This window comes from Gossypium hirsutum, chromosome D05, assembly GCF_007990345.1.
Source record: "Gossypium hirsutum isolate 1008001.06 chromosome D05, Gossypium_hirsutum_v2.1, whole genome shotgun sequence".
NCBI lineage: Eukaryota > Viridiplantae > Streptophyta > Magnoliopsida > Malvales > Malvaceae > Gossypium > Gossypium hirsutum.
The window spans coordinates 58,118,559-58,133,047 of record NC_053441.1 but is presented as its reverse complement, the minus strand read 5'-3'; the positions used below and the strand labels follow the sequence as shown (position 1 = coordinate 58,133,047).

Here is a 14,489-nt window from a genome sequence, read left to right as displayed (position 1 = left end):
TTCTGGGCAAGCAGACGAGGGTAAAATTTGGTTCATCAATTCACAATACGGAATGAATTTTGGACTATGTTCACAGTGACGTGTGAGGACCTACAAAAGTGGCTTCTTTGGGAGGTATGCACTATTTTGTTACTTTTGTTGATGATTATTCAAGAAAAGTATGAGTGTATCTAATGAAAAGAAAAAGTGAAGTTTTGGATGCATTTCTGAAATGGAAGAAGATGGTGGAGACTCAGACTGGTCGAAAGGTCAAACGACTTCGATTAGATAATGGTACTGAGTACAAAAATGATCCATTTCTACAAGTATGTCATGATAAGGGCATTGTGCGACACTTCACTGTTCGGGATACACCACAACAGAATGAGGTGACAGAACGTATGAATCAGACTATACTAGAGAAAGTTCGATGTATGATATCCAATGCTGGATTGGGCAAGGAATTTTGGGCTGAGGCAGTTACATATGCGTGCCATCTGATTAACCGGTTGCCATCAGCTGCAATAAATGGAAAAACTCCTATGGAGATGTGGACTGGTAAACCTGCTACTGATTATGATTCTTTACATGTTTTTGGTTCCACTGCATATTATCATGTAAAAGAATCTAAGTTAGACCCAAGAGCAAAGAAAGCATTATTCATGGGTATAACTGGTGGAGTAAAAGGATACCATCTCTGGTGTCTTGATACAAGGAAGATTGTTTTCATTAGAGATGTGACTTTTGATGAATCAACCATGATAAAGAATAAAGATTCACAAAAGGATGATAAAACCAGTGGCACTTTGTAGCAGGTGGAGCTTCAAAAGGTTAATAATGATCCAGCTAATATTGAAGGAACAAATGATGAAGAAGTTTTGACCCAAGAACTTCTACAGCAACAAGATTCAATTGCATATAGGAGGCCAAGAAGAGAGATTCGTAAGCCTGCTCGCTTTGATGATATAGTGGCCTATGCACTTCCAATTGCAGATGATGATGTTCTTTCTTCTTACACAGAAGCAATATGTAACCCTGATGGTGTAAAGTGGAAGCAAGCTATGAATGAAGAAATGCAGTCTCTTCATAAAAATAGGACTTGGGAGTTGGTGACACTGCCCAAGGGAAAGAAGGCAATTTAATGCAAATGGGTATATGCAAAGAAGGAAGGATTTCTTGGTAAAAATGAAATTCGATACAATGCTAGATTGGTAGCAAAGGGTTACGCTCAAAAAGAAGGAATAAACTACAATGAAGTGTTTTCTCCAGTTGTGAAGCATTTGTCTATTCAGATTTTGCTAGCCTTGTTGCGCAATATGACCTTGAACTAGTTCAGCTTGATGTGAAGATGACTTTTTTACACGGAGATTTGGAAGAAGAAATCTATATGACTCAGCCTGATGGATTCAAGGTTGTTGATAAAGAAAATTGGGTTTGCAAACTGACGAAGTCACTTTATGGATTGAAACAATCTTCGAGGCAGTGATACAAGCGATTTGATCAGTTCATGAAAGGGCAAAGGTACACAAGAAGTAAATTTGATCATTGCGTGTATTTTCAAAAGCTACAAGTAGGAACTTTCATATACTTGCTCTTATATGTTGATGATATGCTAATAGTATCTGAGAGCAAAGTTAAGATTGAGAAATTGAAGACTCAACTCAATCTTGAATTTGAGATGAAAGATCTAGGTGAAGCTAAGAAGATTCTTGGCATGGAAATATGTAGAGATAGAGCTCATGGAAGAGTTAGTTTGTCTCAGAAGCAGTTTTTGAAGAAATTACTACAGTTGGTTTGTCTCAGAAGCAGTTTTTGAAGAAAGTACTACAGCAGTTTGGCATGAATGAACAGACAAAACCTGTAAGTACCCCGTTGGCTTCTCATTTCAAGCTTTCTGCACAACTATCTCCTTCGACGAATACGGAACGAGAATACATGTTACAAGTTCCGTATTCTAATACAGTGGGTAGCTTGATGTATGCAATGGTGTGTACAAGACCCGACATTTCACAGGCAGTTAGTATAGTGAGCAGGTATATGCATAATCCTGGAAAAGGACATTGGCAAGCTGTGAAATGGATTCTACGGTATATTCTGAAGACCGTGGATGTTGGATTACTATTCAAGCAGGATACTACACTTGGTAAAGGTGTTATCGAGTACGTTGATTCTGACTATGCCGATGATTTGGGCAAACGAAGATCAACCACTGGTTATGTGTTTACACTTACTGGAGGACCAATAAGTTAGAAGTCTACACTGCAGTCTACAGTTGCATTGTCAACCACAGAAGCCGAATACATGGTCGTAACAGAGGCTGTAAAGGAAGCTATTTGGTTACAAGGTATGGCTAAAACCTTGGGATTGGTTCAGGAGCATATTAACGTGTTTTGTGATAGTCAAAGTGCTATTCATCTAGCAAAGAATCAAGTTTATCATGCACATACAAAGCATATCGATGTACGATTCCATTTTGTGCGGGAAATTTTGATGAGGGGAAAATTTCTCTTCAGAAGATTAAGACTGTAGACAATCCCACAGATATGATGACCAAGGTGGTAACAACAATCAAGTTCGAACATTGTTTGAACTTGATCAATATCCTGCAAGTTTAACAGATGAAGAAGGCACTATCAAGTATTGTTGTCAAAGGCAGAAAGAAATGTGTGAAGATAAGATTATCCTAATCAAATCTTCAAGGTAGAGATTATTAGCAACCATCTTGACTTTTCAAAGATGAATGGTGTTAGAAATTTGGCACCGAAAAATCTAAGCATTTAAGGCATAGATTTTTGGGTTGAAATTTGGCTTGTGATAATTGCAATTTTGGTCTCTAATTGTATAGGGACTTTGCAAGTTGATCCTTGAGCTTCAACTATAAATAGGCCTAGCTATTTCTCATTTTCTACATCCCACAAATGCCATTCTCTACTTAAGGCATTGTTCTCGCTCCTTATTTATAAATTTTTACTTGTATTTTGGAGTGAAATATATTTGGTAATGCCCGAGGACGTAGGCAAAATTTGCTGAACCTCGTTAAAATTCTAGTGTTCTTTATTGTTTATTTTGCATATTTTGCGAGTGTGATTGTAGTGATTTATTGTGCTATTAAATTACGATAGAGGGATATTCTTGCTAGGAAAGACCTGGTACTTAAGCGATCCTCGTGATCCACCTCTCTTTCCTAGGAATTGAACTTAGTGTGATTTTTTAGTACAATAATTTTACTCTTTTACACGCTTCCGCGCAACATGTAGTTTGATTTTGAAGTTCCCAAGTGAGAAAAATCTATTTATATTTGTGTTATATATTTTTGATCTCATCTGATCTTTTTATGTTCTTCTTTTTTCCCTCCCTTTCTTCAAGTTCCTTTCTTTTTGTATTCAGTTTTACTTACTTTTGCTAAAGAAAAAAAAAACCAACCTTCAAATCCCTCCCTTTTGATTGTTTTGAAGTAACAATCTTCTGAGCACTAAGCGTAGTTTGATTTTAGAAGTTCCCAAGTGAGGTAAACCTATTTATATATGCTTCATTTCTGTTTTTTTATATATAAATTGAAGCTTTTCTATATTTTTTTGATCTCATCTCATCTTTTTATGTTTTTCTTGAAGCAAGTAAGAGCTAAAAGACTGTTTGGATTTTGAAATGGTAAGTGGATATGTTTATTATATTTTCCAGCATTATATCTATAATATTATTAGTGTGAGGGTAACAGTATTTTGAATTATTATTTTTATCAGTAATTAACTGTCTTTTTTAGTTATAATTATATGACATTACACTCGTATATGATTTTATTTGTTTTTTAAATTTCTCTTAATATTCGCGTTTTGTGTTGTGTTTTCAGCTGGACCGAGTTGAAAGAACAGCCCACTGATTCTCATAGTTTGAGTTGTCTTTCACCTTCCTTGGTATGTATAAGAAGTAGTATCTTAACCTTCAAAACACTTTTTGATTCTTTAAAAATTTTTTTTAATGGTAATTACTTATGATTCACTGCAGTGTTTGAACTTGGAACATCATATTCTTCAATTTGAGCTTGTCAAGCATGGGTTGCGGATTTTGTGAGGCTGCTCTTTCTAATACAGTTGAAACACTGGTTGTAGACTGTGTGGTGAAGTCGGTACGTAGGACGTCAACTTGATTATGTCCGTCGCTTTCATGACAATGTTGAAAAGCTCCGAGAGAAAAAGCGTGAACTTGCAGATGAACGAGATCGTCTACTACATAAGATTGAGGATGCTAAAAATCGGCTTCTACTAATTGACAATGATGTACAGAACTTGCAATCAAGGGCAGCCGAAACACTGTCGGATATGGGAACTCTGGAGGAGGAAATCCAACTGAATAAGAGGCGTCTCAATTGGTGTCCTAATTGGAGTTGGAGGTAGCAATTAAGCAAGAAAGCAACGAAGAAAATCCAGGATATCTCTGAGCTTTTGGACAAATTTGGCCAACTTGGACCAGTCGGTTACCCTGCTCCTACTGCCCTTCCCACTATAGATTTCCTATGTTCTAAGGAATTTGTGTTTTCGAAATCCATAATTTAATCCAAATCCATAATTTTAACGTTGGAATTTTTGAAAGTCTATCATATGAGTTTGAAATTTCAAAAGTTCTATTCTTATTTATAGTTAATTTTGAGGAAAAGAGCTTTCTATATAATAAAAATAAATAAAATTTAACAAGTAAATAATAGAAAATACACCTTAAATGTATACAAATGAATAAAGAAAAACCATTTTCATTTCTAATAACAAATGAAAATTAAGAAAAAGAAACTGAAGATTCCCCTTTCCTTTTCAATCCACTAAAATACAATTGAGAAAAACAAATCCTCATAATTTAGATCCAATACTGCACTAATCTCATAACACAAATCCTTTGGCTACTAAACCAAGAAAACCTAGTTGTGTTAGAGTTTATGCTTTCCGAGTGGTTGACTTTTCGAGGCAGATCAACTTCAATTTCTTTCTGAAAGTTTCTCCTTTTTTTTAGTTCAACCTTGATTTCTACTTTGTTGTTTTTTCTTTTTATTTCCCTTTCTTCAAGTTCCTTTCTTTTTGTATTCAGTTTTACTTACTTTTGCTCAAAAAAAAAACCAACTTTCAAATCCTTTTTGATTGATTTAAAGTAGCAAGGATCTTCTCAACAGTATCTAATTTCACCGCCATTGTTATTTTTACACTAACCGCAGGTAAACGCACCGCTCATCTAAACCCACCTAAGTGTAGTTTGATTTTGAAGTTCCCAAGTGAGGAAAATCAATTTATATTTGTGTTATATAGAAATTAAATTTGTTATATATATTTTTTTGATCTCATCTTCAAGTTCCTTTTGTTGTTTTGAAGTAAGAATCTTCGTATAAATTAAATCTATTTATATATGCTTCATTTCTGTTTTTTTTTTATATATAAATTGATCTGATCTCATCTTTTAATGTTTTTCTTGAAGCAAGTAAGCGCTAAAAGACTGTTTGGATTTTGAAATGGTAAGTGGATATGTTTATTATATTTTCCAGCATTATATCTATAATATTATTAGTGTGAGGGTTAAAATATTTTCAATTATTATTTTTATAAGTAATTAACTCTCTTTTTTAGTTATAATTATATGACATTACACTCGTATATGATTTTATTTGTTTATTAAATTTCTCGTTGTGTTTTCAACTGGACTGAGTTGAAAGAACAGCCCATTGATTCTCATAGGTTGAGTTGTCTTTCACCATCCTTGGTATGTATAAGAAGTAGTGTCTTAATCTTCAAAGCACTTTTTGATTCTTTAATTTTTTTTAATGGTAATTACTTATGATTCACTACAGTGTTTGAACTTGGAACATCATATTCTTCAATTTGAGCTTGTCAAGCATGGGTTGCGGATTTTGTGCGGCTGCTCTTTCTAACATAGTTGGAACACTGGTTGTGGACTCCGTGGTGAAGCCGGTAGGACGTCAACTTGATTATGTCCGTCGCTTTCATGACAATGTTGAAAAGCTCCGAGAGAAAAAGTGTGAACTTGCAGATGCACGAGATCGTCTACTACATAAGATTGAGGATGCTAAAAATCGGCTTCTACTAATTGAAAATGATGTACAGAACTTGCAATCAAGGGCAGACGAAACACTGTCAGATATGAGAACTCTGGAGGAGGAAATCCAACTGAATAAGAGGTGTCTCAATTGGTGTCCTAATTGGAGTTGGAGATATCAATTAAGCAAGAAAGCAGTGAAGAAAATCCAGGATATCTCTGAGCTTTTGGACAAATTTGGTCAACTTGGACCAGTCGGTTACCCTGCTCCTACTGCCCTTCCCACTATAGACTTCCTATGTTCTAAGGAATTTGTGGTTTCGGAATCTTCGAAGGCTGCTTTCAATCAAATCATTGAAGCCTTAAAAGATGAGAATATCAACATGATTGGGTTGTGGGGGATGGGAGGGGTGGGCAAGACCACCCTGGCTCGTGAAGTTGGAAGTCAAGCTCAAAAGCTGAATTTAGTTGATAAAAAACTGAATTCGTTTGATAAAGTTATGATTACGACTGTGTCTCAAAAGCCTAATTTTGAGAGAATTCAAGATCAAATTGCACAATACATAGGCTTTGATATGAAGAATGAACAAGGAAGAAGATCCGAGAAAGAATTATGGTTAAGGCTGAAGAAAGAACAGAGGATTCTTATCATCCTTGATGATATTTGGGAACCTATCAACTTAAAGGAGAAGATAGGAATTCCAATTAGGGATGATCATAAAGGCTGCAAAGTTCTTTTAACAACACGCCGTCAACCATTGTGTCAAGCTATGGATTGTCAAAACGTGGTACAACTTGGCTGTTTGAATGATGATGAAGCTTGGACTCTGTTTGAAAAGAAAGCAGGTCTAGATGACTTTTCTGATGATTCTATTACAATCCTAGCAAATCAAATTGTCAAAAAATGCGGGGGTTTGCCTATAGCTATAGTTCCGCTGGGAAGTGCCTTGAAAGGTAAAACCCATCATGAGTGGCAAGCTGCATACCGGAGACTCAAAGATCGTAGATTGACTGAAATTGAGGATGTTAATGAAGAAAATGCCTATGTATGTCTTGAGGCGAGCTTCGACTACTTGAAGAATATGGAGACCAAGACATGTTTCTTGTTGTGCTCCTTATTTCCTGAAGATGATGAGATTTATGTGGAGAACTTGGCAGGATATGCATGGGGACTGGAGTTGTATAAAGGCATGGACTCAATTAAAGATGTTAGAAGTGAAGTGCTTGCATCAATTGAGACCCTCAAGAACTCCGGTTTGTTGCTAGATTGCGGAGAAACGCATGTCAAAATGCATGACGTGGTTCGCCAATTTGCTTTGTGGATAGCATCTTCAAGAAAGGAGATTTCTTTTGGGACTGTTGAAACACTCCAGATGGATGAAAGTTTCAAGCATTACACAGCAATCTCCTTCGAAACTGATCAAACGGATGAACTTCCTAAAGGAGTGGGTTTTCCATACCTCAAACTTCTTTTACATGGTGGCAATCGTTTCATGGAAACTTCAAGCGAATTCTTTGAGGGTATGAAGGCATTACAAGTTTGTGCTTTGAAAGATCAATTGATATCTCTAGCTGCATTTAAGTTTAATATGAACCTTCGAACTTTGTGTTTGATTGATTGTAAACTCTCTGACATCTCAATGCTTGGGAAGCTGAAGACACTTCATATTCTCTCTTTAAGTCGATCTGATATCACTGAATTGCCGACTGAAGCTGGTGATTTGGAAAATCTAAGACTGTTGGATTTATCGTATTGCTATGAACTACGAAGAATCACTCCTAATTTAATGCGAAGATTGTCCAATTTAGAAGAACTATATTTGCATGGTTGTAGTTCATTAAAATGGGCGACTGAGAATTCAACTAAAAGGGAAAGCTATTCCAGCCTATCAGAGTTGAATTTATTGCCAAAGTTGGTTATAATATCATTGGACATTTCTTCTGAACATCTTCCAGATGGCTTTGTGTTTCATAGATTATGGAGCTTTGATTTTTGCATTGGCATGAAAAGAGAACTGTGGTACCGAAAGAGGGACCTTGAAACTTGTCCAATCTCAAGATCTTTGAGAATCAATAAGTCTGTAGATGCATGCAAGCAACTACTTGAAGATGTAGAATCTCTTGAATTGGGTGATGTGGAGGGTCACCCAAACCTTATTCCGAGCTTGGACTTGGGATTTAGAAAGTTGACTTCTCTAGATCTTCGACAGTGCCACTCTATGCAATGCCTAATTGATGCACCAAAGCAGCAAGTGCCAATCACTGCACTCTCTAATTTGAGAAAGTTATCATTAAGTCGTATGTTTCATTTGGAAGAGATGTGCAATGCTCCCCAGCCGCAAGGTTTTTTACAAAAGCTTGAAGAGGTTATAGTTTCAGATTGTGGTGAGATGCAAGTGTTATTCCCAATTGCTGAATTGAGGAGCATAGAACAAGAAGGGCCCAGTCGTCATTTAAGCCTCCAAAGTCTGAAGATTGTTGAAATAGAGGGATGCAATAATTTGAAATATATCTTCCCAATGTCAATAGCTAATAACCTTGGGCAATTGCATACTTTGAAGATAAAGAGTTGCTCGCAATTGGAAGATATAATCGAAGACCGACAAGTGGAATACAAATGTCTACTCCAAAGTCTAAGGAAAGTATGTGTATCTCACTGCAATAACTTGACATTTCTTTTCCTTATTGTCCTATGGTCAAAGATTGGGAAATTTGATTATGCTTTTCATTTCAGGTTTCGTTGATTGACTTGCGTCAATTGAAAAAAACGGATGTGAACGGCATTTTGCTCACACAATCGTCTTTGCAGAAGTTAAAAGTACACAATTGTCCTCAATTGACACATTTTATTATTTCGACTACGATACAAGTAAGATTTTTCTTTTTGTTTTATATTATTTCTTTATTTGTTTCTGTTTTTTCTTTAATAATTCATTGTTTGTATAGTTGTTTAAAAGATATATTTTATTTTATGATTTTGGTCTAAAACTAATCTAAATAACCTTTTAAACAAATTAGTTGATTATAATACCATATAATAAGATTAATAAAATTTTCAAAAATAAAAATTATCCAAACTTTATGTTTTAGATGTTGCAAATTCTAATACTAAATAATATTATACCTATTATATGGGTAAACAAAAATAAGCTGTATAAAATTATATATAAGTTTTAGTTTGGTTGGTATCGATGTTGTTGTCTGAATAGGAAGATGTGGGTTCGAGTGCACTCACGTGTATCTTTCTATTTAAATATTGGAAGGAATTATGAATGATTTTAGAATTTGTATTAAAAAATAAACTAAAAAAAATAAATTTAATTTTTTTTTAAAATATAGCCTTTTACACAGTTGGTTTTTTATTTTGTATTAATATATGAAAATGAGTTTAAGTAATTTCCAATTGCGTTGTACAGATTATGTGATATTATTTATGACTGTTTTTGTACCACATTTTTGGAGTATAATATTGATTTAAGGTAAAATAAATTTTTTGTAAGAAAATTAATTGATGAAATGTTAAATTAGTTGTTGGCATCTTTGAACATTTTGAAATTGAAAATTGATGATATGTTATAGGAATTGGTGTTTGGGAAGATGACAAATGAACAATTGAGCAATTTGCTGTCATGTAAATATGAGGAATTGGAGCAATATCAAACGTCATCACAACATCATCCGCTACCTGTTTGCTTTCCAAATCAGATTCGAATTGATAGCTTGGAATGTGAAAGCTTGAAATCTCTCTTCCAATTATTGTTGCTCAAGGTAGCTCTAAACAACTAAATGCGCCCAATTTGCAAACTCTGAAGATAGAGAGGTGCTTTGGAATGGAAGAAATAATCCAAGACTCACAGGTATCAACCATAAGCTTCCAATGCCTAAGGGAAGTACAAGTCACAGAATGCAATAAATTGAAATTTCTCTTCCCAACGTGTGTTGCTAATAGTCTTGGGCAATTGCAAACTCTGAAGATAGAGAGTTGCTTTGGAATGGAAGAAATAATTCAAGACTCACAAGTATCAACCATAAGCTTGCGATGCCTAAGGGAATTACAAGTCACAAAATGCAATAAATTGAAATTTCTCTTCCCAATGTGTGTTGCTAATAGTCTTGGAAAATTGCAAACTCTGAAGATAGAGAGCTGCTTTGGAATGGAAGAAATAATCCAAGACTCACAAGTATCAACCATAAGCTTCCAATGCCTAAGGGAAGTACTAGTCAGAGAATGCAATCAGTTGAAATTTCTCTTCCCAATGTGTGTTGCTAATAGTCTTGGGCAATTGCAAACTCTGAGGATACTGAGCTGTTCCCAATTGCAAGAAATAATCCAAGGACCAGAAGTGTTAATCTCAATGTCCCAAGGTCTTGCACGATTGAATGAAGTTGTGTTGATTAATTTGCCTCAATTGAAAGGAAGGGATAGAAACGACATCGTGCTGACATCGCCATTTTACATGTGTTATACGTGAGAGATTGTCCTCAATTGACACCTTTTATCGTTCCAACTAATATACAAGTAAGACCTTCTTATATATATTATTTATTAAAATTTTCACCTTTTGATTTTTTTTTGTATAAAAGAAATAAATGCTTGTATAACTCTTTAAAAAATAGTTTGCATTGTAGAATTTTGGTCTAAAAACTAATCTAAATAAACCTTTAAGTAGTTTAGTTAATTAAAATACCAATTAGTAACATAAATAACATTTCAACTGAATACTTTTATAATCTATATAATTTACAAAGAATATATTGTTAAGACATTTTAGTTTCTTATATATATATATATATGGCAAACACTATCTAGTACCACGTAATATTATTTATGTTGTGTTTTTGCACCATATTTTTGCACCATATTTTTGTTGATTTTTTTTTGTAATTTATGATTATTTGAGTTCTTTGACTTCTTTGACTATAAAAGATTGAAAAAGAAATCTTGTGCTTATTCTTAAATTGATGATATGTTTATAGGAATTGTCCTTCTCGGAGATGACGGAAAAGAAGCAAATAAGCAACGTGACAGTCCCTGAAAGGACAGGAGGATCATCAACATGTACGGAATATTTAACAATTTCCAATTTTGAAGAGTTATTTGAATATCCTAAATATAATCTTTCAAGTCTGGAGAGGCTAACGTTGTCCAAACTACTGAAATGCGGGAGGTATGGAATGGTCCCATCCAAGTTGAACACTTTCAAAATCTCACTGAATTGATAGTCTTCAAGTGCAGAAGGTTAAGATACATCTTCTCACCTACCATCGCTCGAAATTTGCCACAATTGTGTAACTTGGATATAAATAACTGTGAGGAATTGGAGCAAATAATTGAGAAGGATCAAACTCCATCACAACATCATCTCCAACCTATTTGCTTCCCTAATTTGAGGTGGATTAGAATCATTAACTGTGAAAACTTGAAATGTCTCTTCCCCATTACTCTTGCTCATGGCGGCCTTCAAAACCTAGAACTACTAAATCTTAGTAGAGTCTCCAAATTAGAGCAGGTGTTTGAAGGAGATGAGGGAAATGTGAGTAAGGACAAAGAGAAACTGATACACATACTTCAGCTCTGCTCCTTAAGGCTTTATGAGCTACCAAACCTCGTGAGCTTCAGTCCTGTGGGTTATCATTTTGTTTTCCCATTTCTGACGGGTTTACATGTAGAAGGTTGTCCCAACATAACCACAAGATTTAGTGTTGATTTAGAGAAATCAGTGCATGCCAAAACACAGGTACACTACTCTTCCAAACTCAACAATAAGCTTTAAAGCAGAAATTCATCCATTCAATTATTTTCTCTATGTATTCTCCCAATACTAAGCTTTAATTTCTATGCATTCATGCAATATTTTTATTTTGGCTGCCTGAGAGAAATTCATTTTTTTAATGCTTTAAATGATTAAATGAAATTGCATCAACTGTATATGGTTTCTGCTGGCTGTCAATATTTCTTTCTAGATATTCTTGCTGCATTATTATTTTCAATTCACAGTTCTTGTTCTTAATATGTCGTCCTTTGTCCAATTTTGGAAAACTGGCTATGCTTTCTTCATCATCAATCATCAAAAGCAAACAGTAATAAGTGAAGGTTTAATTTGCTTTACAGGCAAGCCAATCAGTTGATGAAATTATAGTGGAAGAATCTGCTACAGCTCAAGAAACTGCATGGCCAATTGGTAGTGATGTAGAATGGCCAATTGAAGATAAACTTCCATTTCTTTCTGAAATTTTCTCCTTATTTCAACCTTGATTTCTATTTTGTTCTTTTTTTTTTAGTTCCCTTTCTTTTTAAAATTAGATATTTTAAATGTAGTGAAAATCATATAAATAATTAAAACAAATCAATCATTGAAACTTGAAGGAAAATATATGACCCAAAGACTTTCACTTTTTTCTAGGTCGTCCTCTATCATTTCATGTCATGTGGCTGTTAATTCCCAAACAAATATTGTATGGGTCATTGGCAAACCAATTAGCACCAACTTGTTGCAAAGGAAGATTCCCCTTTCCTTTTCAATCCACTAAAATACAACTGAGAAAAACAAATCCTCATAATTTAGATCCAATATACTGCACTAATCTCATAACACAAATCCTTTGGCTACTAAACCAAGAAAGCCCAGTTGTGTTAGAGTTTATGATTTCCGTGTGGTTGAATCTTCCAGGCAGATAAACTTCCATTTCTTTTTGAAAGTTTATCCTTATTTTAGTTCAACCTTGATTTCAGTTTTGTTCTTTTTTTTTATTTCCCTTTCTTCAAGTTCCTTTCTTTTTGTATTAAGTTTTACTTACTTTTGCTCAAAAAAAGGAAAAAAAAAAACCAACCTTCAAATCCCTTTTGAGTGATTGAAGTAGTAATTAATAATCTTCTCAACACTAAGTGTAGTTTGATTTTGAACCTCCCAAGTGAGGAAAATCTATTTATATTTGTGTTATATATAAATTAAATTTGTTATATATATTTTTGATCTCATCTGATCTTTTTATGTTCTTCCTTTTTTCCCCCTTTCTTCAAGTTCCATTCTTTTTGTATTCAGTTTTACTTACTTTTGCTAAAATAAAAAAAATAAAAAATAAAAAAACAACCTTCAAATCCCTCCCTTTTGATTGTTTTAAAGTAAAAACCTTCTAAGTACTAAGTGTAGTTTGATTTTACTTAATTTTTGTTTTTAATTTTAAAAGTTATGTAACATGATTCTATTTATTTAAATTTTTCATTTTAAATTTAGCAACATAAGATTTGATGTGTCCTTTAACGATTATAATAACAAAAGGACTTGATTGATATAGCATCGATAATTTAGAGATGTAATTAGAATAATTTGTAGTTTGGGGACCAATTTAAATTGGTAGTCATAATTTAGAGATGGTTGATGCAATTAACTCTTTTCTAATAGAGCAAACCAGGGTAAAAATATGACCCAAAGACTTTAAGTTATCTCCTATCCTGTCATGTCTTTGTTGGTCTTAATTGCAATGCAAACCAATCAGTACCAACTTCATTGATAAACACAAATCCTTTGTCTACAAGAAAACTCAGTTTCTAGTGGAGGAGCATCGTAGAAATTCAGGGGTCATATTGAAATAGTAAAATTTTCCGAGTGCTTGAATTTTCCAGGCAGATAAACTTCAATTTATACTTTGTTTTTTCCCCCTTTCTTGAAGTTCCTTTCTTTTTGTATTCAGTTTCTACTTTGTATGTCAACGTGATTTAGCATATGCATTGGGGAGGTTCTGATTTGTTGGAGGAAGTGTTTTCTAGTAGCATTACTGCATTTTTGGCGGTTAAACCACGATATATGTTTGGCAACTGAGCTGTACTATTATGAGTGGCATACCACCACGATCCGGTGTGATTTGGATGGATGGACTCTTGAAAATCGAATTGGTGTGCTTTGTTGGATGGAGTTGGTGTGTAGCAGATAAAGGTAGGATTTGTGTCTGCATTTGTTCTAGTCTGGTATGACATATGTACTTCTGAAAACATAACATTATGGTGTGATATATTTGTATACGAAATTATGATATTCCAAACCGAAATAAGTTCCGGTTATATGATATTATGATCTGAAATATATATGTTTCTGGTAATACAACATTCTGATATGTTATTGATACATTAGAGTAAAATTTTGTGATCACATTTACATATGTGCTTGTTAAATAAAAATTATGCTTGTGGGTTGAGACACACACTGGGCTTCTAGCTCATTTGTTTGTTTAATACGTTTCAAGTTAACTTCTGACTTAGGACTGGAGGACGTGCGGGAACTCGGATCGGTTACCAGATAAAATATTTGTGGGTTTATGATTTAATTATTTTTGGACCGTAATATGTTTTTGGTCCTAGTTTTGGTTTTTGTTTTATTCGTCGGCATTTAATATTTTTGAGCATTAAACTGCAAATCAGATGAGCTAATAAGTTAGATTTCGGTTCTCAAACTAAAACAATCTTTGAAAATTTTCCGCTACAA

The 14,489-nt window shown here is 34.2% G+C and overlaps 2 protein-coding genes and 1 long non-coding RNA gene across 4 annotated transcripts; all 3 read left to right on the top strand.

The window, feature by feature from the left end:
• Positions 1-3,237: 3,237 nt before the first annotated feature.
• LOC107903651 (uncharacterized) lies at positions 3,238-4,099 on the top strand. Its single transcript, XR_005913049.1, has 4 exons — positions 3,238-3,487; positions 3,591-3,627; positions 3,827-3,890; positions 3,982-4,099. It is a non-coding gene; the product is annotated as an uncharacterized lncRNA (long non-coding RNA).
• A 1,189-nt stretch (positions 4,100-5,288) lies between these two features.
• Positions 5,289-7,984, top strand: LOC121217243 (disease resistance protein At4g27190). The gene is made up of 4 exons (XM_041092767.1): positions 5,289-5,470; positions 5,652-5,715; positions 5,804-7,921; positions 7,966-7,984. The coding sequence occupies exons 3-4, from the start codon at positions 5,850-5,852 to the stop codon at positions 7,982-7,984; spliced, it is 2,091 nt and encodes a 696-aa protein (XP_040948701.1). The 5' UTR covers positions 5,289-5,470; positions 5,652-5,715; positions 5,804-5,849.
• On the top strand, positions 7,976-11,126 carry LOC107902275 (uncharacterized). 2 transcript variants are annotated; one of them, XM_041092273.1, is made up of 2 exons: positions 7,976-8,878; positions 10,987-11,126. In XM_041092273.1, exon 1 carries the CDS (start codon positions 8,013-8,015, stop codon positions 8,751-8,753), a length of 741 nt encoding a protein of 246 aa, XP_040948207.1. In that variant the 5' UTR covers positions 7,976-8,012; the 3' UTR covers positions 8,754-8,878; positions 10,987-11,126. The 2 variants fall into 2 exon arrangements, with proteins under 2 accessions (XP_040948207.1, XP_040948208.1); XM_041092274.1 differs by lacking the exon at positions 10,987-11,126 and adding an exon at positions 9,589-9,688.
• Positions 11,127-14,489: the final 3,363 nt, after the last annotated feature.

Bases quoted from the DNA above. Each gene is read 5' to 3' on its own strand.
- LOC121217243 (XM_041092767.1), top strand. From the start codon at position 5,850: ATGGGTTGCGGATTTTGTGCGGCTGCTCTTTCTAACATAGTTGGAACA.
- LOC107902275 (XM_041092273.1), top strand. From the start codon at position 8,013: ATGAAAAGAGAACTGTGGTACCGAAAGAGGGACCTTGAAACTTGTCCA.